We start from the raw sequence: 26,972 nt of genomic DNA, 5'->3' as shown, positions 1-26,972 counted from the left end.
TTATATTATTATACAAATAATGCTATGCTGTTGTGAGCTTCTTAGTCAAAATGCTGAAGCCATGCTGACAACGTGAGACCTCATTACTTTTAAAGTGTTGGCTAATCTAACAAGCCTAGAAATATGTACTTTTATTATTCCGATGCCAAAACTAAGCCAGATAAATACAGACTCTGGAAACAGCCAAGCAGAGCCTGTAAAGTCATAGTTAAATATATTATCTGTAAAATAACACTAAGCTATTGTTAGCTTGGTGTCTAAAATGCGAATGATATTCTACCAACATGAGGCCTAGTTACTATCCACATTGCTGGTTAAGTTAACAAGGCAAGACATTTTTTATTTTCCATCTCCTAAACTAACCCAGATAACAGCAGTCTGCATGAAGCTGAATGCTTTTCCCCATCAGCATAGTTGAATGCATCAGCTGCAAAATAATGCGGAGTTGTTGTTAGCTAGTTAACCAAAATGTTATCACTATGCAACCAAAATGAGGCCTAGTTACTTAGCCTAGTTATTTATCTCTGGCGGCTTAGCTAATGAGGTTAGGATGTAAACTAACCAAAATAAATACATGCTCTAGATCAGGGGTGTCAAATTCTTTTTTGTCTCGGGCCGCATTGTAGTTATGTTTTCCCTCAGAGGGCCGTTACAACAGTGAAACCCTATAAATGTTTCATCATCACCGAAACATTATTACCATGACACAACAAATTGTGGGATAACTCGTTTTGAAATCAGAAGACAAGGATAATAGTTTGTTCAAGTATTGTTTAAGTTACTGTAGAAGAAGGGTTTGGTAACAGAAAAATGCAATATCTCAACATTATTGTTTATTATTGTGACAATTTGGAATTTGGGTACAGATTTTACCAAGAATCATGGAAGTTGATGAGCATGATTTGCTTTCGGGGGCCGCATCTGGCCCCCGGGCCTTGAGTTTGACACCTATGCTAAGCTATGAGGTCATCCGCATTGTATGTTGAAATTTAGTTTTCCTCTGTAATGGCCATTCCACTAAAAAAAATCAGGAGATTTGGAAAGGATTTAGTGTCAGACCTCAGCGTCTGCTTTGTGCTTCAGTCGTTTGGCCTCCTTGATGTAGTGCTTCACTGGATACTGCCTGCAGAAAGTCACTGGATTACTAAAGCCCACTGACAGCGGGCCAATCTCACACATTGTATGTTTAATTTCACCTGTCTTCAGATCTGAGCAAGGGTCTGGAGGTCACTACTTCCTTGGGGGGTCGTGAGGCCGACGACTGCTTCTGCTGGCATCCCAGAATGGAGGTCAAGAAGTATACTAGGCTATCCGCTCGGTCCTCTAATGGAGGGGTTCTCAAACTTTTTGGGTCCAGGATAAAGACCCGCTCATAATACTTATGCCAATTAAACTATAACAAATAAATGACCATGTGTTCCCCTAAATGACATAGGAATTTAAAACCTGGCTATTTTTGAGAAAAACAGTCAGTGATGGTAAAAAATATTTTTTTGTTCTTGACAAAAATGTTTTAAAATTTTTTTAAAAAGTTGTAAGCTTCACAAGAACAAACATTTTTTTTAATATAAAATCTGCAATGAGTTAAAGTCGTATTTTTCTAAGAAAGTTGTAATATTGTGATATCGAAGTCAAAGTTTAATGGGAATAAAGTCATGTTTTATCAAGTGAATTTAAAATGTATTCCATATTACACTTTATATTCTAGAAGAGTGTTATTAAAGAAAAAGCTATTCTTAAATTTTTTTTTTTTAAATTTACTGTAATAATACACCTTTTGTTCCAACCCCCCAACTCCAAAAGAATGACCATATCCATGCAGGGATGTCAGATTATGTCATGACACATCACAATCATATCAGACCTTTAAAATTTGCCGAAAGGTAAGGTCGGGAAGAGTACTTTTTATGATTTCTTTATTTATTTTTAATTTAGCAGTCTCCGTATTCCGTACGCAGTATGCAGGATGTGGACCTAGTTACGGCTCCCAGACCCGTTTGAGAACCACTGCTCGAACGGAATGTTACCTTGTCCGCGTGCATGTGCTTTGCGTGGCTGCTTTTGTTCTTGGAGGAGTCTTTGCTCTTGGGGGCGTCCTTATGCGGCTCCACACGAGATCCTTTGTGCCCCTTCTGGTGTGTGGAGTCTTTTGGGGGCTTCTGCAAGTGTACCTGCTTTTTCTTGGTCATCTTGTGCTGTGGCTCATCTGGTTGGGTGGCACAACCCCTAAAGGATTAGAAGATCAAAGAGTTAAGTGGTTAACATTCAGGAATACACATACAGTGGGTACAAAAAGTATTGAGGCCCCCTTAAAAGTTTCACTCTTTGTTATATTGCAGCCATTTGCTAAAATCATTTATGTTCATTTTTTTCAAATTAATGTACACAGAGCACCCCATATTGACAGAAAAAAATTAAATTGACATTTTTGCAGATTTATTAAAAAAAAGAAAAACTTAAATATCACACAGCCATAAGTATGCAGACCCTTTCCTCAGTATTTAGTAGAAGCACCCTTTTCAGCTAATACAGCCATGAGTCTTTTTTGGAATGGATGCAAGTTTTTCACACCTGGATTTGGGTATCCTCTGTCATTCCTCCTTGCAGTTCCTCTCCAGTTCTGTCAGGTTGTATGGTGAACATTGGTGGACAGCCATTTTCAGGTATCTCCAGAGATGCTCAGTTGGGTTTAAGTAAGGGCTCCGGCTGGGCCATTCAAGAACAGTCACAGAGTTGTTCTGAAGCCACTCCTTCGTTATTTTAGCTGTGTGCTTAGGGTCATTGTCTTGTTGGAAGGTGAACCTTCGGCCCAGTCTGAGGTCCTGAGCACTCAGGAGAAGATTTTCTTCCAGGATATCCCTGTACTTGGCCGCATTCATCTTTCCTTCAATTGGAACCAGTCGTCCTGTCCCTGCAGTTGAAAAACACCCCCACAGCATGATGCTGCCACCACCATGCTTCACTGTTGGGACTGTATTGGACAGGTGATGAGCAGTGCCTGGTTTTCACCACACATACCCTTTCGAATTAAGGCCAAAATGTTCTATCTTGGTCTCATCAGACCAGAGAATCATATTTCTTACCATCTTGGAGTCCTTCAGGTGTTTTTTAACAAACTCCATGTGGGCTTTCATGTGTCTTGCACTGAGGAGAGGTTTCCGTCGGGCCACTCTGCCATAAAGCGCCAACTGGTGGAGGGCTGCAGTGATGGTTGACTTTCTAGAACTTTCTCCCATCTCCCGACTGAATCGCTGGAGTTCAGCCACAGTGATATTTGGGTTCTTAACCTCTCTCATAAAGACTCTTCTCCCCCAATTGCTCAGTTTGGCCGGACGGACAGCTCTAGGAAGGGTTCTGGTCCTCCCAAACGTCTTCCATTTCAGGATTATGGAGGCCACTGTGCTCTTAGGAACCTTAAGTGCAACAGAAATTTTTTTCTAACCTTTTTCTTATCTGTGCCTTGCCACAATTCTGTCTCTGAGCTCTTCAGGCAGTTCCTTTGACCTCATGATTCTCATTTGCTCTGACATGCACTGTGAGCTGTAAGGTCTTATATAGACAGGTGTGTGGGTTTCCGAATCTAGTCCAATCAGTATAATCAAACGCAGCTGGACTCCAATGAGGGTGTAGATCTATCTCAAGGATGATCAGAAGAAATGGACAGCACCAGAGTTAAATATATTAGTGTCACAGCAAAGGGTCTGAATACTTACGGCTGTGTGATACTTCAGTTTTTCTTTTTTAATAAATCTGCAAACATTTCAACAATTCCGTTTTTTTCTGTCAATATGGGGTGCTGTGTGTACATTGAGGGGAAAAAATTAACTTGAATGATTTGAGCAAATGGCTGCAATATAACAAAGAGTGAAACATTTAAGGGGGTCTGAATACTTTCCGTACCCACTGTATACTGTTTAAAATAACACCAAGACAAGTTGAACTAAAAGCCCTGTTTCCAACAAGCAGGACAGTTTCGTAGGGTGCGCAGATTTCGTTTCGTTTATTTTGCATTTCTACTGACAAAATTTGTGAATGGTACCAAAATAACAGGCACCATTCCATTTTTATTTAAGCCTATCTTTTCACAGCAGGAAAGTGGGTAAAATCCCAGTTCACAGACGCTGTTGTCCAGTCACCAGGTGCATAAGCCACTTGAGAAAAATAAATAGAAGTATAGAAGCCTCTCATTTCCCATCAGATACAAAAAAAACAAAAAACTAATTATCTCAGGTCATGGATTGCATCCTCTATACCAGGGGTGGCGAACCCGCGGCTCTCGAGCCGCATGCGGCTCTTTGCCCGTTTTCATGCGGCTCTTATGAAGACATGAAAGCATATCGAAGTTTGGGTTTTTTAATGAGCGTGCGCGCTTTGCTTGAGTTCATTATGGTATTTGCGTGCGCGTTTTGCATGAGTTCATTAAAGTATTTTCGCAAAACTGGCTTGCGCATTGAATAAAAATAGCTCGAACTTTCCCAGTCGCATCGCGATCTTTCGACAAAATAATTTGTCAAATTCCCTCTCAAAATGGCAGGGGAAAAAAATGCAGTTAAACGAAAATATGTGGATGAACACAGGACGTTTTTACCAGAGTGGGAGAGCTCATATTTTTTTGTTGAGCGCAACGGCAAGCCACTCTGCCTTTTGTCTCAGGCGTCTTTATCGCATTTCAAAGCTTCAAATCTTCAACGACACTTCAGCTCACTCCACGCTAACATCAACCCGGAATTTCCGAAAGGGACTGAACTTTGCAGTCACAAGTTGGTCACTTTGAAAACTCTGACAGAAAAGCAGATGCAGTTTTTCCACAAAATAATGAAGCATCCAGAGACTAACGCTTGCATATCAACTGGCTTGGAACATTGCCAGGGCCAAAAAGCCATACAATGAAGGGGAATATATAAAAAAATGCCTCAGTAACGTCGCTGAAATGTTGTGTCCTGAAAACAACAAACTTAAACGAATGGTATCATACCTTCAACGGTCTCGGCACACTGTTGAACAGAGAATATCGGACATTAGCACGGCTATTGAATCACAGTTGCACTCTGACCTCCAATCGTGAGTATTTTAGGGTTGCATTAGATGAGAGTTGTGACATACAAGACAAACCTCAACTGGCAATATTTACACGGACTGTGTCAAACGATTGTTTGATAAAAGACGTTCTTGATATTGTGCCATTAAAAGACAGGACTCGTGGAATAGATCTGAAAGAAACGAAGGCTGCATTTGGGAAAGCAAATGATGTTCATGTGTATGATGTGGCTCTTTGCAGTAACACAGTAAAAAAATGTGGCTCTTGATCTCTGAGTGGTTGGTCACCCCTGTTCTATACATTTGAGAAAAAAACAACACCTGCCTCAAGTGGAAGCCTATTTTTCCCATTAGGAAATTTTGTACAACCTGTACTTGTACACGTTCAAAGATGTTATCATCATCATCATCATCCACAGTCGTCATGTGCATCTGCCACTTGAGAAAAATAAATGCCTCCCTTAAATGGCCTCTTTTTCCCCCCATCATGAGAAAAACAAATGGCTAGAAGCAAATTACCTCAGTTCATAGACACTATCGTTCAGTCACCAAGTGCATCAATTAATCAACAACTATTTTGATAATCGATTAATCGTTTTCAGCCATTGTTGAACAAACTGTCCAAATCCTGTGACTGAATCCAGTAAATATTTTGGGATTCCTGTAGTACTCCATGAAAGCAGACTGATTGTCTATGTGTTTAATTAAAATAAGACATTTTCAAATATCTGCTTTCACTTTAGAAAATTCATAAATTTTTTTAAATGTCCCTATTGTCTGACATTATGAACCAAACCAATAACTGAATCATAATTTATGGAAAGTAACTAGGGCTGCAACTAAAGATTTTATGAATCAATTAATCTGTTGATTATTTCTGATTAATCGATGAATCTGATTAAATAATATATAATCATTATTTGTCAGTATGAATAACCTGTAAATTACATTTGGTATAACAAGAGCAGCCTCGGAAGTGTACAGCAAATTAGGAGCTATTTTTTGTTGTTGTTTTGTCCCGTTCCGCTGTTAGGTCAAGCAAAAAAGAGGATATGTATCCCTTTTATGCCGGAACAGTTTTACTGTGTCACAGTGGACTTTTTTAAAATGCTGCTGTGGTTTTAGTATTTTCATGGATATTCGTATTAATAATTACCCAAAAAGGACGGTGAGTCCATCACTCCCTCTCGTGTGATATTTCTTGAGTGTTGTTTATTTGGTTTTGTTAATAACCAGTTAACAAACAGGAATCCGAAAAAAAAATATTTTGCAATAAGATTTAATTCCAAATAAATTTTTATCTGGTTATCCGATTAATTGATGGAGTAATCTATTCTAAAAATATTCAATTGTGAAAGCCCTAGCATCAGCCACTTGAGAAAAATGATCCCCTCTCAAACAGATGCCTTTCTTTTCCCATCTACATAAAAAAGGGTAGAAACTTTTTCAGTTCATAGACCCTATTGTTTGCAATCACCATGTGTATTAGCCACTTGAGATAAATGTCTCCCTCAAATAGAAGCCTCTCTTTTCCCATCATGCAAAAAAACAAATAGAAAATGAAATTCATGCAATAGCAGACAATTTTAAACACACGATAAGAGTTAACTGCTGAGCCAATTTGAATACTCTTCCCTTCCAAAACAGCAGCACTGAGGCAGGTCAATAGTCTCAGTGCATGTTAAATCTGAGGCATAACTGAAGAGTCGGCATGTATTCGTGCCTGAAGTATGCGTTCACACAACCATTGCTGCTTCCCGCATTCAGATCAGTCAATGAGTGTGTGACGCGCCAAGGGGCACCAAGCATCTTGGGTGTTAAACGTCACACTCTAGTCGCTATCCGCCACCATTTACCCTCTGATGTTACGTGGGAAGTTAATTTGCAGGTCAAGTGCGACCCCTCCGTCACACTATGATACCTTACACAAAGGACAGCGAGCCATGAAAAAGCCAGCTCCAATAGCTCGTGTGAAAGGGGCTACTGTGTTTTATGTGTTAAAGTACCCAATTCAGCTGTCCCAATCACTCTAGATCAGGGTTTACCATTCCAAACTGTCTGGTCACCGTGGCGACCTGCAATAGTGTACTGCAACACTTGGTGTGAATTTTGCCTTTCATGGAACCTACTCCACTTTCACAGAAGAGTCCTGATTGGATGAAGTCCTCTTTTTCTCCAGTTTCCGCTTTTTTCTGGGAAGAGTCTTGTCGTCCATGTCCACCTGCAAGTTGCCAATCACAAGTTTAAAATTAAACACAAATAGGACATTCTACAGGCATGTACACTACCCACAAAAAGTTAAGGATATTAGGTTTTCGGGTGAAATTTCAGGATTAACTTAAAATGCACTGTAACCTTTACAGGTAATTTAATTTTCTCTAATCTTTTGAATACACATGTTCAACTGTTCAATGTTTCAGTAACCAACCCTTTTGCACAACTTTATCGCTAAAAAGGAGCTGAATGACAAAATTCTCCACAGCTGTTTGATCCATGAATCAACCAATACAATTTCGAAGGCCATCCACTTCTATGCCTTTCTGTGACTCTTCCAGTCTCCATTGCAACCTCCAAATGACACTAAGCTCAGTGCCCACTTCCCTCTGAGAAGGTCCTGTTTGAAGTCTCGCGGCAGCGAGGTACTGTTGATCAATTGTTAGGTGTCGTCTTGGGCTCATGATGCCGAAATGTGAACAGCATGATGAAGAGAAACTTTACATACTAATAGTAACTGAACCAGGAAAGGGTTAAACACTTGTTGTGAATTTTAGAAAACAGTAAGTTGTGCAAAAAGTACTGAAACATTGCTGAACATGGCTAGACATGTACACTCAAAAGTTACACAAGGTAAAATTCAGTTTGCCTGTGAAGGTTTTAGTGTATTTTGGGTTCATCCAGGAATTTCATCCGAAAGCCCAATATTCCAACTTTATTATGAGTAGTGTGTCTTTACTAGAGCTCACGGTTTGAGGTAGAGTCTTCTTGCTGGCTTTAGGGTGTTTCCAGGTCCCTGCCTTCCCGGGTGTCCCCTTAGGGACTCCTGAGAGCAGACTGAGGTCGATCTTTACTAGTAAGCATCCAGCAGGCCTAGCGCAGATGTCCTGAGATTTAGGGACATGCCCAGAGTTCTTGCAGGACTTGTGGGTTGTGGCGGACTCTACTTTGGGAATGGTTTTGGCCTGTTGAACGATTTCCACATTGGCTTTGCTACTACTGATTTTTAACATGGGAGTTTGGCTGGAAATATGGCAAGAGCAGTGGTGGGGACATGATGGACACAGAGCGTCACGTTGGACCACCTCGGGTCTGGATTCATTCTTCTGCACCTCCGCTATCTTAAAGGTCCTTTTACTCTTAGAGTCACTGCTAACATTATTCAAGCGTTCCGTTTTCGTTTTGACCATGGGTCTGTCTGAGAAAGGGGGTGCTTTTCCTGCTAAAGTGTCCTCACATTTCACATAACCCTTCTGCAGTTTGCGCGCCCCGTGCTTCCCGGAACTGCCGCTCTCATGAGAACTCTCGCCACAGGGCTGCACTTCAGGCGGGTTTCCGCCTTGCTGCGTTGACTGGGTTGCTTCCTCAGTAAGGTGTTCGGACCCGTGCGGCGGGTTGCGAGCATGTTTCTCGCAGACGACGTTGGATCCACCTTGGCTCTCACTGCCGGAGTTCGGTTGGCTGGACCGGATCCAGTTGCCCAACTGCCAGTTGCCACACACTGGCGCAGCATCAAGCTGGTGAAAGATGGCAATTAAAAAGTGCAATTCAGCAAAATATACACTCGCCAGCAACTTTTATTTGCTACACCATCAGAATATGTGAGCTGTAGCAAATTTTTCCTCATGTAGTGTGCAGTTCCTTCTTTGATCGCTACTCTGCGTTGCTTCCAGTGTTAATTTTGTTGCAGAAACATTTTTGTTATGGTAATCGACCTCCCCGACTAAAACAAGACGATGAGTACATAAAAATGTATTTCCGGGAACTAAGACGTTGATGAAGTATAATTGACATTTTTGTGAACAGATCAAAACGAGACGTAAATGCCTGCTAGTGACAAGATCCAATTAGAACAAATTTTGTTTGAAGGTGGGTGAATTTGACAAGAGAACCAATCAGAACGACGGGATAAGGAAGTAACGTAGCCAGTTTGAGATTGAATCCAGCAGCTGCGAGCGGCCAGGAGCCTACAGCCATATAAATATAAAATAACTACACTATATCTATGTTAAGAAACACGACCAACTGGAAGAGACAATTACAGTACAGTCAGCTTCAATTCCACGCAAGTACAGGTATGCATGTTGTTATTAAATATACAATTTGTACCAATTATTTAGTGTGACTTTCCTACAGTTTTGCTAACCCTCCTGTCACCGTTTTGCATTGGCATGGGGGAGACTAACAGTTGTGTCCATTATGTTCATCAAACAAGGTGCTATTCATTTAGCCATTTGTCCACAGGAACCGCACATACTTTTTTTTTTTTTTTGTAGTTTTTAGTAGATTCTGTGTTCTATTGCTTATTTTTTCAGAATTGTGATTGGAGGTGTCATTAATGCACAGTTTCTCAAGTGTCTGCTTGAACTCCAATTCAAAGACAGCGTGAGGGCAGCCGATCGGGACGGCGGTGGGGGTGCACACAGACAAAAATGTTACCGCTGAAGGTGGAAATGCAACAAGAATATAAGCAGGCTATGAAGACACGTGAGGAGCACATGAAAAAAGCTTGTGTTGTCACGAATGTGTTTTGAATTACATATCTTACCATTCCTTAACACATTCATATGGTTTTCATTTCATTTTGGTCACTGGCTCCAAACATTTCACACCAAATACCTACTCTCCAAGTAGCACAATTATGACCATAATAAAATACAGAAGTGTACTAGGCCTAAGTGCTCATAAAAAACATAGGAGCTGTATTGTAAACAGCTGCAACATGCATGCATTGTGTGAACAATCACAGATTGTGCTTGAATATGAAAAAATAAACTGTACTTAAATGATTCCATAAAATGCACACAAAAGTTAAAATTGTTCCTAAATAACTATTTGATAACAGTTCTAAAATATGAATTGCAAATATATTGAATTTAAGTTAAATACAACTATTTATTTTCACATGTACTCTACTGGATTAAAAAAGGAAGAAGCTTAAACCACTGTAACATTATGTTACATATTTAATTCAGTGATTCCTTTACTTTCCCCACTAAAGGGAGGACAAATATCACTTGTGGTACTTCTATCACACTAGGAACCGCTGATCTAGGTGAAAGGAATTACTTTCAGTAAATGAAGAACTTTACATATATACCCTTCACACGTTTTATTTTAGTCGACTAAATTTACTGGCGTTTTCGTCAACTACAACCCCAATTCCAATGCAGTTGGGACGTTGTGTTAAACAAATAAAAACAGAATCCAATGATTAGCAAATTATGTTCAACCCATATTTAATTGAATACACTACAAAGACAAGATATTTAATGTTCAAACTGATAAACTTTATTGTTTTTAGCAAATAATTATTAACTTACAATTTTATGGCTGCAACACATTCCAAAAAAGCTGGGAAAGGTGGCAAAAAAGACTGAGAAACTTGAGGAATGCTCATCAAACACCTGTTTGGAACATCCCACAGGTGAAAAGGCTAATTGGGAACAGGTGGGTGCCATGATTGGATATAAAAGGAGCGTCCCTGAATTGTGCAGTCATTCACAAGCAAATAAGGGGTGAGGTTCACCTCTTTGTGAACAAAAAGAAAATAGACTAACAGTTTAAGGACAATGTTCCTCAACGTACAATTGCAAGGAATTGAGGGATTTCATCATCTTCGGTCCATAATATCATCGAAAGGTTCAGAGAATCTGGTGAAATCCATGCATGTAAGCCGAAAGGCCAAAAACCAACAATGAATGCCCGTGACCTTCGATCCCTCAGGCGGCACTGCATCAAAAACCGACATCAATGTGTAAATATCATCACCACATGGGCTCAGGAACACTTCAGAAAACCAATGTCAGTAAATACAGTTCGGCGCTACATCCGTATGTGCAACTTGAAACTCTACTGTGCAAAGCAAAAGCCATTTATCAAAAACACCCAGAAACGCCACCGGCTTCTCTGGGCCCAAGCTCATCTAAGATGGACTGAAGCAAAGTGGAAAGGTGTTCTGTGGTCCGACGAGTCCGCATTTCAAATTATTTTTGGAAATTGTGGACGTCGTGTCCTCCGGGCCAAAGAGGAAAAGAACCATCCGAACTGTTATGGACGCAAAGTTCAAAAGCCAGCATCTGTGATGGTATGGGGCTGTGTTAGTGCCAACGGCATGGGTAACTTATACATCTGTGAAGGCACCATTAATGCTGAAAGGTACATACGGCTTTTGGAGAAACATATGCTCCCATTCAAGCAACGTCTTTTTCATGGATGCCCCTCCTTATTCCAACAAGACAATGTCAAACCACATTCTGGACGTGTTACAACAGCGTGGCTTCGTAGTAAAAGAGTGCGGGTACTAGACTGGTCTGCCTGCAGTTTAGACCTGTCTCCCATTGAAAATGTGTGACGCATTATGAAGCATAAAATACGACAACGAAGACCCCGTACTGTTGAACAGCTGAAGCTGTACATCAAGCAAGAATGGGAAAGAATTCCACCTACAAAGCTTCAACAATTAGTGTCCTCAGTTCCCAAAAGTTTATTGAATGTTGTTAAAAGAAAAGGTGATGTAACACAGTGGTAAACATGACACTGTCCCAGCTTTTTTGTAACGTGTTGCAGCCATAAAATTCCAAGTTAATGATTATTTGCTAAAAACAAAGTTTATTAGTTTGGACATTAAATATTTTGTCTTTGTAGTGTATTCAATTAAATATAGGTTGAACATGATTTGAAAATCATTGTATTCTGTTTTTATTTATGTTTAACACAACGTCCCAACTTCATTGGAATTGGGGTTGTATAATCTTATAGTATTTCATCAATTTAAACTATACCGTAACATTGTAGAGGGCAAAATTATGTATTCATCTAAATTATATTTTAGCTCAAAGACTAAAACTAAATAAAAATTTGCTTTCAAAATTAACACTGGATGTTACGTAAGCTAGCTAGCACCTACAGCTAGCACCTGTAGCTGCTAGCATCTCTAAACTTGCAGCAAAACAATGGCTGGCGAAAAGAGAACGCCCGGTGGACTATAAACTAACGATAAACTTGACTCATACAATACTGTGGACACCGAGGAGAGCACTTAACTACTTTGTACCTGCCAAGTCATCGCAGGACACAGCTGACATGGCACACAGTCGCAACATACCCGGTAAGACTAATATACAATTTTTTTAAAAATATGAATTACGTCAGTGCATGTACACCGAGCAGAATATTTATTTGAAAAACCGAACAAAAATACGGATAATACTTCATGTTTCGAGCATGGATAGCAGCAAATCAATGGTGCACATTATACATAGGTAGAGTGGTTTTCCTGATTTTAGGGCTGCATATTATACTCAAAAGCGTGTTATACACGAGTAATTATGGTAATTGAGGTATGGGGTCTATTAGCGCTGAGCCACTAATTGAAAGACACTACCTCAGTTTTGTTGCTCGTTATCAATCCACAAGGCTCATCGACAATGCTTTCTCCATCCGACTCAGATCTGGAGCTGCTGTCAGAGTCACTGGAGCTCGCCGACTCCACACCACTGGAATGAGCCTCTTTGTGCGAACTACAACACAGCATAATGCGATGATAACCGTGCAACCAAAAATGGAACTTACTGCGACATCAGAAAGAAAAGTCTGGCTGGTCAGTATAATGAGTACAGAGAACCCTTGACTATTAGTTCGCTATTCAAACTTTCACTTCCAGTGGTGCTCTGAGATACGAGTTTAATTCATTCCTTGACCACACTGGTAACTCAAAATTTCTTAAATCGTCGTCTTTCCCCATTGAAATGAATGGAAATACCAAACACATTTCAGCCTTGCAAAAAAAAAAGTGTTTGAGAAAAATAGCACTATATAATCTAAAAAAACATACAGTAATGACAAAATTAAATAGAATTTAAAAAAATTCATCACACTTTCTCCAATTTATATGTTGCTCATACTGGTGTGCGCCTTGACCTCTTGGGGGCAGAATAAGACAGACATACATATTATACAGTACTGGGGCTTCAGCTCCTCCCTCGGCTTTTCAGTATGGCAGTAATATATTGGTTGTTTTTCACAGAGGATAAATAATATATGCCTGTGAGTATTTGTATATGGTCTGACTATTGCTCTATTGTTTGGAAATCCATTGTTTAAAGGGTAACAACACTGCCACAAAGGCAAATTGTTAGCCCGTGTCCCTATGAAGTTTCCCATTGTATGTTAGCATTAAGGTAGCGGAGGCAAAGTGGTTGTTTTAAATACACTTTGTTTTACTTTTAGTTTGACAGTAACCTTCAGCTAAGAGTGGCAATAAACAGCTTGAAGCCTCTTTTTGGAAGAATATTTACTTATTATATCTACATATTATATCTGCAATACTGCTGCTTGTTGTGAAGTGACTTGAGACACCTGCCACCATACAGCACTCGTATCTCACGTTTGCACTCAACAAGTCGAAGAAAAAAAAATTGGCTGATCCACAGTTCCTATCTCCAAAACTCCTATCTCAAATTGATAAAGCATAGAATCAGAAATTGAACTTATGACAAAGAAAATGGTCTGGTGAGTAGTTTTACTTCACCTTGGTTTTGTTACACACTGTCTGACTTCTTTTGGGAATGTTGAAATGTAAACACCGCGTGTACAGTTAATAAAGGTAAAGGTTTGACCCTGGAGTGGATAAATTCTATTTTCATGATGTCCGATGAGAGAAGCTAACAAATGGACTGTTTGTTCCTGATTGTGAACATGAGCAATGTTTAATTTAGAAACTGATTGCTCAAATGTGACTGTACAATGTGACTATTAGGGTTGAGCATAGTTTGAATTTGAGCGATTCCGGTTCCTCATTTCGATTCCAAACGATTCTCGATTCCGATTCTTTTAGGGGGCTGGGTCAAAAAAAAGTTTGCATGGTTTTAATAAGGGGTGTCCAAATTACGAACATCCATTTTCTTAGCAGCGCGCAGCATAGACTAAACTGAACATTTGACTCGGGGTTCTTTATAACCAGTATAGATATTAAACCTATGAACTTAAAGGCAATGTGTGTGTAACTAACCCCATTGACTTAATAAATATATCAGTGTTAAAAATAGTTATTTGCGACCGTTTTATCACATCAAATAGTTTGTGTGTGCAAGTTTTAATTGACTTCCTGTTTTAAGCATGTAGCCTTTTATTTTGAAGGGTACGCACTGGTATGCAGCATTTTGGCAATTTAGGAAACTTCACACGAAGCCGGTGAAAACTTCAGTAAAACGAGAAACGAGAAGGCATGAAAAAGAGTAATTAATGGAACCAAATGCTGTGTAAAACGTTGATCCCGTTACCTACTCATCGATAAGGCACAAGGTTAGTGTTTGTGCTAATTTTGAGACAACGTTTATGTGAATTTTGCCCCAATCCATTGTGATGTAAAGTTGCTAGTTTGACCTTTGGTGAAGTCTTCGCTCAATGTTAAGCTTGTAATGTGACTGTTTCTACTTTCTTTCCAGTAAGGTAAAATAATTAATATTTTATTTTTTGTCTGTCATCAGCTCTTACTTTGATTTGAAGACTAAAATAAATGCTAAAAACCATCAGTGCAAGAGTGCAACCCACAGTTTAACTTGTTAGCTGCCTCAATGTTGGCATAGACGTATTTTAATGTTTCACACCCACCCAAATTGACTTGAAGTTCCGCATGGTGTAGGCTGAAGTTCGGAGCGGGAGAGAGCACATCAGACTTCTACACATCGCGAAAGCCTCCTTTGCACAATATAATCTTATTCCAAGTGTTGCACTGAGGCAAGTGGTCATTTATTTTAATAAAGTCAAGAAAAACATTTGTTTTCCGCCACTGTTGGGTGCAAGCACGTCTTCGTGCGCGTTCTTCTTCATTGGTTTTCACCACTTTCGTCTTCGGCACTGTAGGCATCGAAACTGGGAGCCAAAATTTTGAAAGTTTGGACAATTCCGGCAGAACCGGAATGGTAGTCCCGGTTCCAATCGATTCTCAAAGCCCAACCTTATTGACTATTGTGACCACAGTTACAATTGTAAATTAATTTATTTTAATGTCTTTAACTATTCTATTGTAATTAATCAATATCATTATATATCACTGTCTGTAATAATATACTTCCCATTTTGCCCTAATTGTACAATTATTACAGTGGCATAATTAGACTACGTATTACATACCTGTATCATATGCCAACATCAAAATCTTCAGTTTTTTTATTGTTTAAATTATATTTCAATTTCTTTGAATATATAGGTGTTTATGTGTGAATATTGCTGGTGTGATCATTTAATTTCCTTTTAAGGATAAATACAGTGCAGTATTTATCTATCTGTGGATTGTTTTTCCATATTCTACTCGTGATAGACACCAAGTGGACAGTTCGATCTAATCACGGCGAAATGTTATTTTGAAAATTAAGAATCAACGAGTTCACGTCAGTTCAATCGCCTTCCGCTCACTCAGTTATAGCCATCTTTGGTCATACTTGTGGGACGAGGAATTTGGCACTCACGATAATTTGGAGCTTTGCAGGTCGAGATGGCGAGGATCACCAGGAGAGCGGTCGTGGCTTTCTGGAAAAAGAAACAAAAAAGAAAACATAAGCCCAATAAGACCAACAGAAAATTTTGTATTTGTTCGAGTGTAATAAATGAACCTGAGAAGCCCATTTATTTCATCATTCAAGAACAGTCTTTCAGCTGTCATTCTAACACAAACATGTTACTGCATTGCACCCGACTACGGAAATTCACACTTGTTGCACAAACATTTGGCATTGTTTTGCGCAAGTGTTAAATTTGAATTAAGACCACATTTTCCATTCAGAAAAACAAACACTGGTGAGCTAATGAAGCTTGAGACGAGATTATTTTGTATTATAGTTGAATATTTAAATATCAGAAAAAAACTATTTGAGTTGATAGTCAATATTTTACATGGTAAGAAACAGACCATTTTTCTGGCACATGAATCCTTTTTAAAGTCAAATTCAATAAAACATATGTACACAAATATGAAGCTCATCTGTAAGAGAATAAATTAGATTGGATGATCCCTCTTGAAATATATTTTTTAATTTAGTTATCTGAATTTATCATACAGTATGTAATATTTTTGTGACACACGTACAGACATTGTCATATGGTAGATTTTCTTCATTATTTTTGGCCAAGACGAGATCAGAGAAATCAACAACTATGTAAATTAAACTGTGTGATCCCTGATATAGTGTATGATTTGTAATGTATTCGATCTTACAATTTATAAATATATTTTATATTATTTTATTCAATAAATAAAAATGCCCATGACGAGGAGAACTGTCAAATTACACAGTATGTTCAAAGATTATATTTTATATCATAAAATTGATAGAATATTTTCTTTATCGTAAAGATTCTTTTGAATTGTTTCATTGATCGCAATTTCTGTATTCTGTTACAAAAACACTGCTTGTGTGTCAGTTACAATTGGCAGTTTCTACTTTGCATAGTCCACATTCCACAATGCACTGAAATATGAACTTTGTTATTCTACTGCTTTCTACTGTACCAAGGGTGCTTTATTGACTCACTTTGTCCTCCTGGACATGAAGGTACTTGCTCTGCTTCCTGTGAGGAGACACGCACACACACACAACAAATGCAACACGAGCTTGTTAAAGTAGCTCATAAATGCACATGATAAACAATACAGTGGAAAAGTCAAAAGACTAAGGTCATACAATTTGGAATTTCAGGGAGGGTTAAATACGCCTGTAAAGTTGTACAAAATGTCAAGTTGGCATGGGTAACATCACAAAAGTGTCACAGGTCATCAGTAATACCTTGGTTGGGGATGAGTCAGAGTTAAGGATGTGCATGGCTGACAAGAGGGGGGGCCAGGAGTGAGTCATCTCCTACAGAGGAACACAGAATAATTAAAAAAAAATGTTCTATGTATATTGATGAGTCTTTAGCAAACAATGGGGGCGGGGGTGGGGGGGCGTTTAAAGAAGACCTTACTAACAATGTAAAAGATCATACCTTCAAGATGTCTTCCACACACACTGCTTCATTTGCGTTTGTCTACAAAATATGAGTAAAACCTTATTTAGAAAATGTGTGACAAAAAATTATTATTTTGAACGTTTGTGTGTTCATGTTACTTGAAATGTCAACATGAGTCAAGATGTGCATCCCCAACTTGCCCAGTACGATACCTAGTGGCTTTTAGCTTTTATTTTACCAAATTTTTCCCATTCAAAGCATGCCGCAAAATGTTTTCTGCAAAGGTGCCTTGCTACTGAAATGATTAGAGTGACATCTGTGATAATGGTGTATGAAAATTAGTCTCTCTCTTAAAAGGCCACACTGCGTTGTAAACTAATTGAACAATAAAGGTTTAAAAAATGTTTTGTTTTTTTTAAATATTTGCTATGTACATTTCAGGCTGAAGCAGTTTTAAAATACTAATTTTATGGTGAAAAATATGAATACCTAATATTTTGTCAGCAGTTTCGGGAAAGGTGACATTTGAAAGAACTATTAAGGGTTAAAATGTAAAACATCTTTACCACACGCTCCAGGCCAAACTACACCACTCTAATTCACGGGGATGCAAAACCACAATGTGTGACGCAACAGGCCTCATAGTGCTAAGATAAACTGTGTTGAGTAAGTCAAAACGCTGCATTCCTCATTGTTGTAAAGGCCTCTCTCTGTGTGTGGTGCCTGTGCCGCCTTTCAGATATGTTGCATTTATCTCAATTGTTGTTCCCCAGCACGTAAGCCTAAACACAGGGAACTGTGTGCATATCTGAGTAAAACACACCATGTCAAAGCAGTTAATCGTTTGTTTTTTTGATTGCTGGGAATGTTGTCAGTCATGTGACAATTGCACTACTTTGCTGCAAACAGCAGTGGCGTTGTTGATTCTCTCAAATAGTCATCCATCCATTTTCCGTACCGCTTATCCTGACTGGGGTTGTGGGCTTGCTGGAGCCTATCCCAGTTGACTCTGGGCAAGAGGCGGGGTACAACCTGAAGTGGTTGCCAGCCAATCCCAGGGCACATATAAACAAACAACTATTCGTACTCACATTCACACTTATGGGCAATTTAGAGTCTTCAATTAACCTACTATGCACTTCTTTGGGATGTGGGAGTAAACCGGAGTACCCGAAGAAAACCCACGCAGGCACGGGGAGAACATGCAAACACCGCACAGGGGAGGCCGGAGTCGAACCAGTGTCCTCAGAACTGTGAGGCAGATGTGCGAACCACCGTTCCGCCCTCTCTCAAATAGTTTGCCATCGAAAGAAGACATGATATGGGAAGTTGAGCACCATCTGTGCAATGGCGCAACTCCTTCTAGCAACATTGTTTTGCTCAATACAACACTGGTGTGAAAACAGGAGTTGAGAACATTTCAGAAAAATATTATCCCATCTTTTTTAAAAACATTTTTTAAAAATATTTTTATTCTGATTATGAATTATGGTACTGGTAAAGATTTGTCCTTGGACCCAAAAGATTTGAGAATCCCTGCTTCAAGACATGATTAATCAGTTCCACAGTTGACATTCTTAACAGCTTAATGGTATGGTTACTATGGCCACCATTGAACTAAAAGATAAAATCATCCTCTCCAAGGTACAGGGGGTCCTCAGTTTACGACAGAGTTCCGTTCTGAGGTTGGCGAAGTAACCAGAAGTTGTATGCAAACCGGAATGTGCCGCAGTCTATCACTAACAAAGCAGTAAAGTCATAAATACAACAAATATCTGTATGATAACCACTTCTATACCATAAATATAGCAAACTTGATGAAAAACAGTAACAGCAAACTAGTCCTTAGTGTACAGTTAGTAACTGTGAAACATTGTACGTCAGTACTGCTGTAAACAAAGGGCCCCCTGGTATTGTACTTCTCACCTCCAGATACTGAGGAAACATTATTGCCTTTGCATGGTGGGCCTTGTGGATCTCCTGCAGAGGTACATGTGGCTCGGGCGAAGGTTTCAACTCCGGCGAGCCGGTGAGTAGCTGGTCCTGACCGTCCATAGGCCTCACATACGCCGTGGGCTTCTGCATCATGACAACACTGGGCGGCTTGGACGAGGACAGAGGTGGGAAATTCTGCGAGAGGAGGGAGTTGCTGCTTTTGCCGGCCTGATGCAGAGAAGCGTCCGCTGGAGACTGCCTGAGGTTAAACACAGAAAAGTCCACCGTTGTGGCAGTGGAGGAGGGTTCTATGGACTCCTGATGTGAATCGGAGGTGTCTTTAGCATCTTTGGGCGCACTGGAATGTAGGAAAGGTATCTGCTTGACATCCAGACACTGAGCAGACCTTTCCTGAGAACTGCTAGCATCCTCCCTGAGATGTGACAAAGTTTCAACCTTCTTCTGATGATCCAGTGAAGCCTTTGGCATACTGAGTGAGCTTCCATGGCTGTTTGGGGATGAAGGGGGGATGTCTCTCATTGTCTGAAAGGGGTAATTACTACTTGGGAGGTTTTGGCAGGATACGCGATGGGCCAGGTTTTGGACGAGAGGTTTGCCGGGCCAATCAGAGTTTGGCTGCCCTCGATCAGACTGTGTGAAGTCTGCAGGAGCTGCTGAAGGCTCTGTTGGATTGTTCACATCTTCATAGCTGCCCAGCATTCTCTGGATCCTGTTGGAAAGCTCATCGCCTTTGTTTGTCTAAAAAGACAGGGAAAACATTTCATTTTAGGTCACTTTGTAATGTGCTGTGATTGGCAAGTCTGCATTTTGGCAGTGTGGTTTAGCCTTCTTACTCTTAGTCCATCCATCCATTTTCTACCACTTATCCAAGGTCGGGTTGCGGGTGAAGTAGCTTTAGCAGGGACGGCCAGACTTCCCTCTCCCCAGACACTTTATCTAGCTCTTCTGGGGGTATTGCGAGGCGTTCCCAGACAAACCGAAGGACGTAGTCTCTCCAGCGTGTCCTGGGTCGTCCCAGGGGTCTCCTCCCGGTGGGACACGCCCGGAACACCTCACCAGGGAGGCGTCCGGGAGGCATCCGCATCAGATGCCCCAGCCACCTCATCTGGCTCCGCTCGATGTGGAGGAGCAGCGACTCTACTCTGAGATCCTCCCGGATGATCGAGCTTCTCACCCTCTCTCTAAGGGAGAGCCCGGACACCCTGCGGAGGTAACTCATTTTGGCCGCTTGTATCCGGGATCTTGTTCTTTCAGTCACGACCCACAGCTCGTGACCATAGGTGAGGGCAGGAACGTAGATTGACCGGTAAATTGAGAGCTTCGCCTTTCGTCTTAGCTCCTTCTTTACCACAACAGACCGATACAAAGTCCGCATCACTGCAGACGCTGCACCGATCCGCCTGTCGATCTCCCGTTCCATTCTTCCCTCACTCGTGAACAAGACCCCAAGATACTTGAACTCCTCCACTTGGGCCAGGATCTCATCCCCGACCTGGAGAGGCCACGCCACCCTTTTCCGACTGAGGACCATGGTCTCAGATTTGGAGGTGCTGATTCTCATCCCAGCCGCTTCACACTCGGCTCCGAACTGCTCCAGTGAGAGTTGGAGATCACGGCTTGATGAAGCCAACAGAACCACATCATCTGCAAAAAGTAGAGATGCAATACTGAGGCCACCAAACCGGACCCCCTCTACGCCTCGGCTGCGCCTTGAAATTCTGTCCATAAAAGTTATGAACAGAATCGGTGACAAAGGGCAGCCTTGGCGGACTCCAACCCTCACGAGTCCCAATTACTGCCAGTCATACAGGGACCGAACAGCCCGAATCAGGGGGTTCGGTACACCATACTCCCGAAGCACCCTCCACAGGACTCCCCGAGGGACACGGTCGAACGCCTTCTCCAAGACCACAAAACACATGTAGACTGGTTGGGCGACCTCACATGCACCCTCGAGGACCCTGCCGAGGGTGTAGAGCTGGTCCACTGTTCCACGGCCAGGACGAAAACCACAGTGCTCCTCCTGAATCTGAGATTCGACTTCCCGCCGGACCCACCTCTCCGGCCCCCCTGAATAGACCTTACCAGGGAGGCTGAGGAGTGTGATCCCCCTGTAGTTTGAACACACCCTCTGGTCCCCCTTCTTAAAAAGGGGGACCACCACCCCAGTCTGCCAATCCAGAGGCACTGTCCCCGATGTCCACACGATGTTGCAGAGGCATGTCAACTAGGACAGCCCCACAACATCCAGAGCCTTTAGGAACTCCGGGCGAATCCCATCCACCCCCGGGCCTTGCCACAGAGGAGCTTTTTAACCACCTCGGTGACCTGAAAACCAGAGATAGGAGAGCCCGCCTCAGAGAACCCACACTCTGCTTCCTCATGGGAAGGCGTGTCGGTGGAATTGAGGAGGTCTTCGAAGTATTCTCCCCACCGACTCACAACTTCCCGAGTCGAGGTCAGCAGGGCCCCATGCCCACTGTACACAGTGTTGGTGGTGTACTGCTTTCCTCTCCTGAGATGCCGGCTGGTGGACCAGAATTTCCTCAAAGCCGTCCGGAAGTCAACGGGTTCGGGGATTGCCGCCACGACAGGCACCGACCACCTTACGGCCACAGCGCCGGTCAGCCGCCTCAGCAATGGAGGCGCGGAACATGGTCCATTCGGACTTGATGTCCCCCGCCTCCCTTGGAACATGAGCAAAGTTCTGTCGGAGGTGGGAGTTGAAACTCCTTCTGATAGGGGATTCTGCCAGACGTTCCCAGCAGACCCTCACAATACGTTTGGGCCAGCCACGTCGGACCGGCATCTTCCCCCACCATCGGAGCCAGCTCACCACCAGGTGGTGATCAGTTGACAGCTCTGCCCCTCTCTTCAACAGAGTGTCCAAGACATGTGGCCGCAAGTCCGATGACACAACCACAAAGTCGATCATCAAACTGCGACCTAGGGTGTCCTGGTGCCAAGTCCACGTGTGGACACCCTTATGCTTGAACATGGTGTTCGTTATGGACAATCCGTGATGAGCACAGAAGTCCAATAACAGAACACCGCTCAGGTTCTGATCGGGGGGGACCGTTCCTCCCAATCACGCCCTTCCAGATCTCACTGTCATTGCCCACGTGAGCATTGAAGTCCCCCCAGCAGAACGATGGAGTCCCCAGCGGGAGCGCTCTCCAGCACCCCCTCCAAGGACTCCAAAAAGGGTGGGTACTCTGAACTACTGTTTGGTGCGTAGGCACAAACAACAGTCAGGACCCATCCCCCCACCCGAAGGCAGAGGGAGGCTACCCTCTCATCCACCGGGGTGAACCACAACGTACAGGCGCCAAGCTGTGGAGCATTAAGTATACCCACACCTGCTCGGCGCCTCTCACCGTGGGCAACTCCAGAGTGGAAGAGAGTCAACCCCTCTCGAGAGGACTGGTACCAGAGCCCAAGCTGTGTGTGGAAGAGAGTAAGACTATATCTAGTCGGAACTTATCGACCTCACACACCGGCTTGGGCTCCTTCCCTGCCAGAGAGGTGACATTCCACGTCCCTAGAGCCAGCTTCTGTAGCCGGAGATCGGATCGCCAAGGTCCCTGCCTTCGGCCACCGTCCAGCTCACACTGCACCTGACCCCAATGGGCCCTCCCACAGGTGGTGAGCCCATGGGAAGGGGGCTCTTAGTGGCCAACTAATTTCACATTTCTCAACTAAGAGACGAAGGTGTTGTAGAATCTCCAAAGACGACTGGTAGTACAGTGAACACCTGTTTATCACGGGGAATACGTTCCAGACACATGCCATAGGTGAAAATCGCTAATATAGAGTGATAGTTTTATCCCTCCCACACAGTTTAAACACATTTAAACTTAAAAATTTAAACACACTTGTCTGTCTTAGACATGTATGTGTTGATAGGGTGGCAGGTAACCGGTGAATCTTTGTGCAAGAGTCTGGGCATAAGCTGTGGCGGAAAGCAGTTCCTCCATGCATGTGCATTTTAACTGTTCTCCCGGCATTCAATAAATGGCTGAAAAGTGCATCAGCAACTGTGGCTCTCCTTTGCCACATGTCAGGGCATTACAGAAAGTATACTCTGAAAACCTGATCGAAACTTGATGTAGTGGGGGTGCAAACGATGAACAATAACTGCAAACATACGGTAAGTATACACTATCATCTGTGAATTTCGGAAAAAGTTAAGCATTGCAAGGGCTTTGCTCGGCACCATCGAACAAAAACCCTGCATGTCAGGCCAGTCATAGATGTTGTTATCTTCATCCAATATCCCCAAAAACAAACAACAAAAACAACCTAGGGAAGTAATTGATTTTTGTAGGGATTCAACATACTATGTGGCCAGAGTCTGCATTGATCTGGGTTTATTCAGACAACGAATATCACTTTTACAGGTGCCTCAACATAATTACCTTTTAAAAGACCATCATTAGTAAACGATGAAAAGATGTACTCTTTTAGACCATAACAACCATAACAATGTCCGAAAAACATTGAAAAGTAAATGTAGCACATACTTTATATGGCTGCCCGAAAAGCGGCACATTCCCAGCACCAAGTTCTTTGGCTTGACTGGTTTCTTGGTTCCTCTGTTCCCAGGCTTGGAGGCGGAGACGATTCCTTTCTTCATCATATATGCTGTGGAGCATTGCGTGAGACGGACATTAGAGCACAAATACAGTGAAGACACAGATTTACATTCAAGAGAATAAAAATGTGTGTTTGAGAAGGAGACCGTCTCAGGACTGCTGATGTCTGGTATCTTGTTCTAGACCAACCCACCTCAGGGCTGGCATCTAGCGGGAGGCGAGGATGGGAACCAACACTTGTACAGATGTTGTTTACTGCCGTTAATTATAACAACTGCAGGTTTCACGAATGATATTCTTGGGAGACACGAACACATGTCCACATTTTGGGGCAGGGGATTCCCTTCCTCGAGTGGAGTGTTGTTGATATTCAACCCCAAAGGGCTTAATTCCATGGCAACGGCTTCACAGTTTTGGAAGAAAGCCAAGAGAATGATGGAGTGAGCTGCAAGGATCACCCCCAGGGGAGCCTGCAGTCGACTCACAAGCATCCAAAATCATGAAACACCAGGCTTTTTCCCGGCTTGCTCTTTGTGAACTATACCAACATGTAACAGGGAGGGCTGAAGTCGACTCACAGCTTCTGAGGTAGAATCAGAGGCTGGATGGTTCAACTGGCTCCCAGATTAACTACCTCCCAATTCCAGCGGTGGCCACTGGGGCAATGTTAATCTAATAATCTTGTTCTTCCTGTCTGCAGATTCGTCACTGCTTCACACCGCTACATTGAAAATGTTCAACTGTAAAAAGTGTCCAAGTTTTCAATAAACACATGCAGCCAATCGGGAGTAGCAAATTAGTCATTGTGTTTCAAGACATTGCATCGCAATATATATCTCAGGGTTTTTTTTTTTTTTAATTGCAATGTCATTTCCCCCCCCCCCAATATTTTACAGGATGATCAGAAGAAATGGACAGCACCGAGTTAAATATATGAGTGTCACAGCAAAGGATCTGAATACTTATAGCTGTGTGAGATTTCAGTTTTTCTTTTTATAATAAATCTGCAAAAAATTCAACAATTTTTTTTTTTTTCTGTCAATATGGGATGCTGGTTGTGCATTAATTCATTAATGAGGGGGGTATATGTATATATATATATATATATATATATATATACATAAATAAAATCTTTGATCTTGTTTTAGCGGGTTTGCAAGATAATTTGGGTTGAAATTTTAAGGTAATTTAGTTGTTCTTGTACACCTGGGATTTGAAACAGACTGATTTCTCATTAATATCCAACATGTAAATGAACTTTGCTCTGACTGGATCCTTGATCCTCTGAGTTTGACAGATGATGCAAACTTTAAGCTTTGCACAAGATGTAGCCTCGGCTATTTTTACTGACAGAGTGGAGGTGTAGCAACCACGACGTGGACAGGTGCTTGAATATTAATTAGCGAACTTATGTCACAACTTTGGCGATTTCAAATCCTGTCGTTTGCAAGCGATTTGGTTTTCAAAGGCTATTGCATTCAAGCCACAAACCGCAGGTCAAATTTAAGGTCACAGACTCATTTAGACCTATGTTCTGCATAAAATAGTAGAAGAAAAAAAACCTGGGACCTTTAATTACTTGAAAACAACATGATCCGCAACAATAGTACTCCTCTTATACCGCAACTCATCGTTCACATCCTCAATACAGTATATCGTCGATTTTTAAGCAATAATTTTTTTTATGGGTTTTTACAGTATAAAGACCGATTTCGAGTTCCACGCCTTCAGTGTAGTGCCACGTTGTGCCGCAATATGTCGGGCAACATTGAGGTATACTGGAAGAGATTTAATAATTAAAAGCAAGAAGAAGAGGTAGAGAAGGTCCCCAATAAATCTTCAGAATAATCTTCACACAGAGAATATATGCCTGCGAGTATTGTTGTATGCTCTGTATGTGTTGTTGCGCTTGGGTGTATTAAGGTAGCAGTTGTTTGAAGGTTCATAATTATCGCAACTCGAAATCCATGCTAATTTCAGTTACCCCATCTATGGCATTTGGCATTGCATGTTAGCATTAAGCTAGCGGACTTTAATTAGACAAAATTATATGGTTTGAACATTTTAACGTTTAAATATACAATGTTTAAAAATAAACAGCTTGAACCAAGCAAGTTTTGCTACTTGTTTGGAGAATGTCCGAGCAGGACTAAACAATACTGTGGTACCTCAACTTACGATTTACCCAACTTATGAGTTTTTGCGATACGAGCAGTCGCTCTTGCCAATTTTTAGTCTTGAGTTACAGACAAATTTGAGTGCCTAGAAGCAAAGTGCTTGCACATAGCAGAAGTCAGCTGTATAAATTCTCACACACAATGCGAAACGTCACCCGCCAACAAAACTAGCATCAATATCGCGGCGTTATAACATTTTAAGCAACAAACCTGTGACCACAAATGGTGCAGCAACACATGTAGACAGAAAGCATAATGAGTCACAGGTATATATTCTTTGTCCTTTGCAAAAATAAATAAATAAATAAAAAATATTACTGCAGCTTACTGAGGAGTTGTGACCATCTTTTGCATTTACATCTGAATATATCAGATTTTGAAGCACAACAAATGCATAAAATTATGATCCACACACTGTTTTGCATTCTATTTAATTATTCAAGTGTTGTTTTGTAAAGTTCAATTATAGACGGTGCTATTTTTCTTTTATTGGGGCTGGAATGGATGAATGGCATTTCCATTCATTTCAATGGAGAAAGACGATTTGAGACAAGCTTTTTGAGTTACGAACGTGGTCACAGAAGAAATTAGACTCATAAGTCAAGGTACCTCTGCATTTTAAAAATAAAAGTAAGCAAAGCAAATGTATTTATATAGTGCATTTCATACACAAGGTAACTCAATGTGCTTTACATGATTAAAAGCATTTAAAAGCAAAGAAAACCAGCTTATAAACATTTAAAACAAAACAAAATAAAAGTCCAATTCATTATTAAGTAAGTATTTTTAGTTAGTGTATGTTTAAATAAGTTTAAATGTGTTTAAAGCATGTGGGAGTGTAAAATTAAAAAAAAAAAAAGGTCTATTTCTATCGAAATATATTTAAATTGTAATAATTAAGAAATATAAAGTTCTATTTTTATTTTCACCTATTGCGGATACCGGCTGGGCCTGGAAAATATAAAAAACAATTAACTGGGGTCCATCGTATGTCACACCAAGCCTGTGATCTCCCATCAAGTGGTCACCGTCTACTCGCAAAGAA

General features: G+C 41.3%; 1 protein-coding gene across 3 annotated transcripts in view; it reads right to left on the bottom strand.

Moving 5' to 3' along the window:
* LOC133414248 (AF4/FMR2 family member 1-like) overlaps positions 1–26,972 on the bottom strand; it is a 43,542-nt gene that overhangs the window by 9,522 nt on the left and 7,048 nt on the right. For 2 of the 3 annotated variants that reach the window (XR_009769969.1, XM_061699516.1), the window contains exons 2-13: positions 23,679–23,799; positions 19,126–19,893; positions 17,236–17,277; positions 17,037–17,108; positions 16,785–16,821; positions 15,723–15,783; positions 12,638–12,773; positions 8,001–8,768; positions 7,167–7,258; positions 2,028–2,226; positions 1,197–1,270; positions 1,060–1,123 (exon numbers count right to left, since the gene is read on the bottom strand). Coding sequence is in view for 1 of the 3 variants with exons in the window: in XM_061699516.1 (XP_061555500.1) it covers positions 1,060–1,123; positions 1,197–1,270; positions 2,028–2,226; positions 7,167–7,258; positions 8,001–8,768; positions 12,638–12,773; positions 15,723–15,783; positions 16,785–16,821; positions 17,037–17,108; positions 17,236–17,277; positions 19,126–19,893; positions 23,679–23,799 (2,434 nt within the window). In the remaining 2 variants the exon portion in view is untranslated. The remainder of the gene's footprint in view (positions 1–1,059; positions 1,124–1,196; positions 1,271–2,027; positions 2,227–7,166; positions 7,259–8,000; positions 8,769–12,637; positions 12,774–15,722; positions 15,784–16,784; positions 16,822–17,036; positions 17,109–17,235; positions 17,278–19,125; positions 19,894–23,678; positions 23,800–26,972) is intronic. The other variant, XR_009769970.1, reaches the window with a different exon arrangement.

This window comes from Phycodurus eques, chromosome 15 (genome assembly GCF_024500275.1).
Source record: "Phycodurus eques isolate BA_2022a chromosome 15, UOR_Pequ_1.1, whole genome shotgun sequence".
NCBI lineage: Eukaryota > Metazoa > Chordata > Actinopteri > Syngnathiformes > Syngnathidae > Phycodurus > Phycodurus eques.
This window is presented reverse-complemented; position numbering and strand designations above follow the sequence as displayed.